Source organism: Geospiza fortis, unplaced genomic scaffold (genome assembly GCF_000277835.1).
Source record: "Geospiza fortis unplaced genomic scaffold, GeoFor_1.0 scaffold114, whole genome shotgun sequence".
NCBI classification, from domain to species: domain Eukaryota; kingdom Metazoa; phylum Chordata; class Aves; order Passeriformes; family Thraupidae; genus Geospiza; species Geospiza fortis.
The window spans coordinates 2,800,179-2,801,151 of NW_005054383.1; the positions used below are offsets into that span (position 1 = coordinate 2,800,179).

At 69.7% G+C, this 973-nt stretch overlaps 2 protein-coding genes across 2 annotated transcripts in view; one reads left to right on the forward strand and one right to left on the reverse strand.

Annotated features, from left to right (window-relative positions):
• RGS11 (regulator of G protein signaling 11) overlaps positions 1 to 24 on the reverse strand; it is a 6,240-nt gene extending 6,216 nt beyond the window's left edge. The window contains exon 1 of the mRNA XM_014308747.1: positions 19 to 24. Within this exon, the coding sequence (XP_014164222.1) occupies positions 19 to 24 (6 nt within the window). The remainder of the gene's footprint in view (positions 1 to 18) is intronic.
• A 560-nt stretch (positions 25 to 584) lies between these two features.
• ARHGDIG (Rho GDP dissociation inhibitor gamma) overlaps positions 585 to 973 on the forward strand; it is a gene marked incomplete at its 3' end in the record, with an annotated part of 2,413 nt that continues 2,024 nt past the window's right edge. Inside the window, exon 1 of the mRNA XM_031060440.1 lies at positions 585 to 964. Coding sequence (XP_030916300.1) covers positions 810 to 964 — 155 coding nt within the window. The remainder of the gene's footprint in view (positions 965 to 973) is intronic.

Genomic DNA, 973 nt, shown 5'->3' on the forward strand with positions numbered 1-973 from the left:
TCCCTGGGCTGGGAGTGCCCGCATGCCGCCGCGACAGCCGAGGGGCAGGGCCTCGGTGGGGGCCAGAGGGGCAGCAGGGCCACTGCTCTGTCCCCATCACTGCCGCTGCCCTGGGACCCACAGCTCAGCCAGACTGACCCAGAGTTTGGGCCCTGTGGCCCCAGGGCTGAGCTGGCAGTGTCCTCTGCCCCATGCTGTATTCCCAGCGTGTCCCCAGGGATGGAGTTTAGAGGTTTTGGGGAGCACAGAGCTTGCAGTCACAAGAGTGGGGTGGTGATGCGGGGGGCAGGGAGAGTCGGGGACTGTGGGACATCACCCATGCTGGTGCCCCCCAGCAGTCTGGAGCCACAGGAGCCACCATCCCAGCGATGCCCCTTTGCCCTGCAGCTGCTGGTGTTTGGGTTTGGGGGGGGAGAGGGGGCTGGAGGGTGCCCAGTGGGGTTGGAGGGGGCTGCAGGGCAATGACAAGGACTTCTCCGGGTGACACGAAGGGGCCCTGGGGGCTGGAGGGGTCTGCAAGCGCCCCCCAGAGCGAGCCCACGGCGCAGGCAGCAGCTCGCCCTGCTCCATGACCGTGCGGAAATGCAGCCGGCGGCGACACCGCTGCTCTCAGCTGTGCCACCAGGCCCCGGGGACACCGAGCCCCGCAGCCTGCCCTGGGCTCCGGCCGGGGAGCGGCTCGGCCTCCCCGCGGGATTTCCCCTGTCGCAGCCCAGCCACCCCCTGCCCAGCGGTGCCTTCGTGTCGGGGCGGGGGGGGTGCCCCGGGGGTGCCCCCGGAGCTGCCACTGCCTGTCCCCCGCAGACATCATGGCTGACAAGGAGGGGGTGACGCTATCGCTGGAGGAGGAGGAGGAGGATGCCGACGTGGCCCTGGCGTACAAGACGCCGGAGAAGAAGAGCCTGCGGGAGATCCAGGAGCTGGACCCAGGGGATGAGAGCCTGCGGAAGTACAAGCAGGCGCTGCTGGGCAC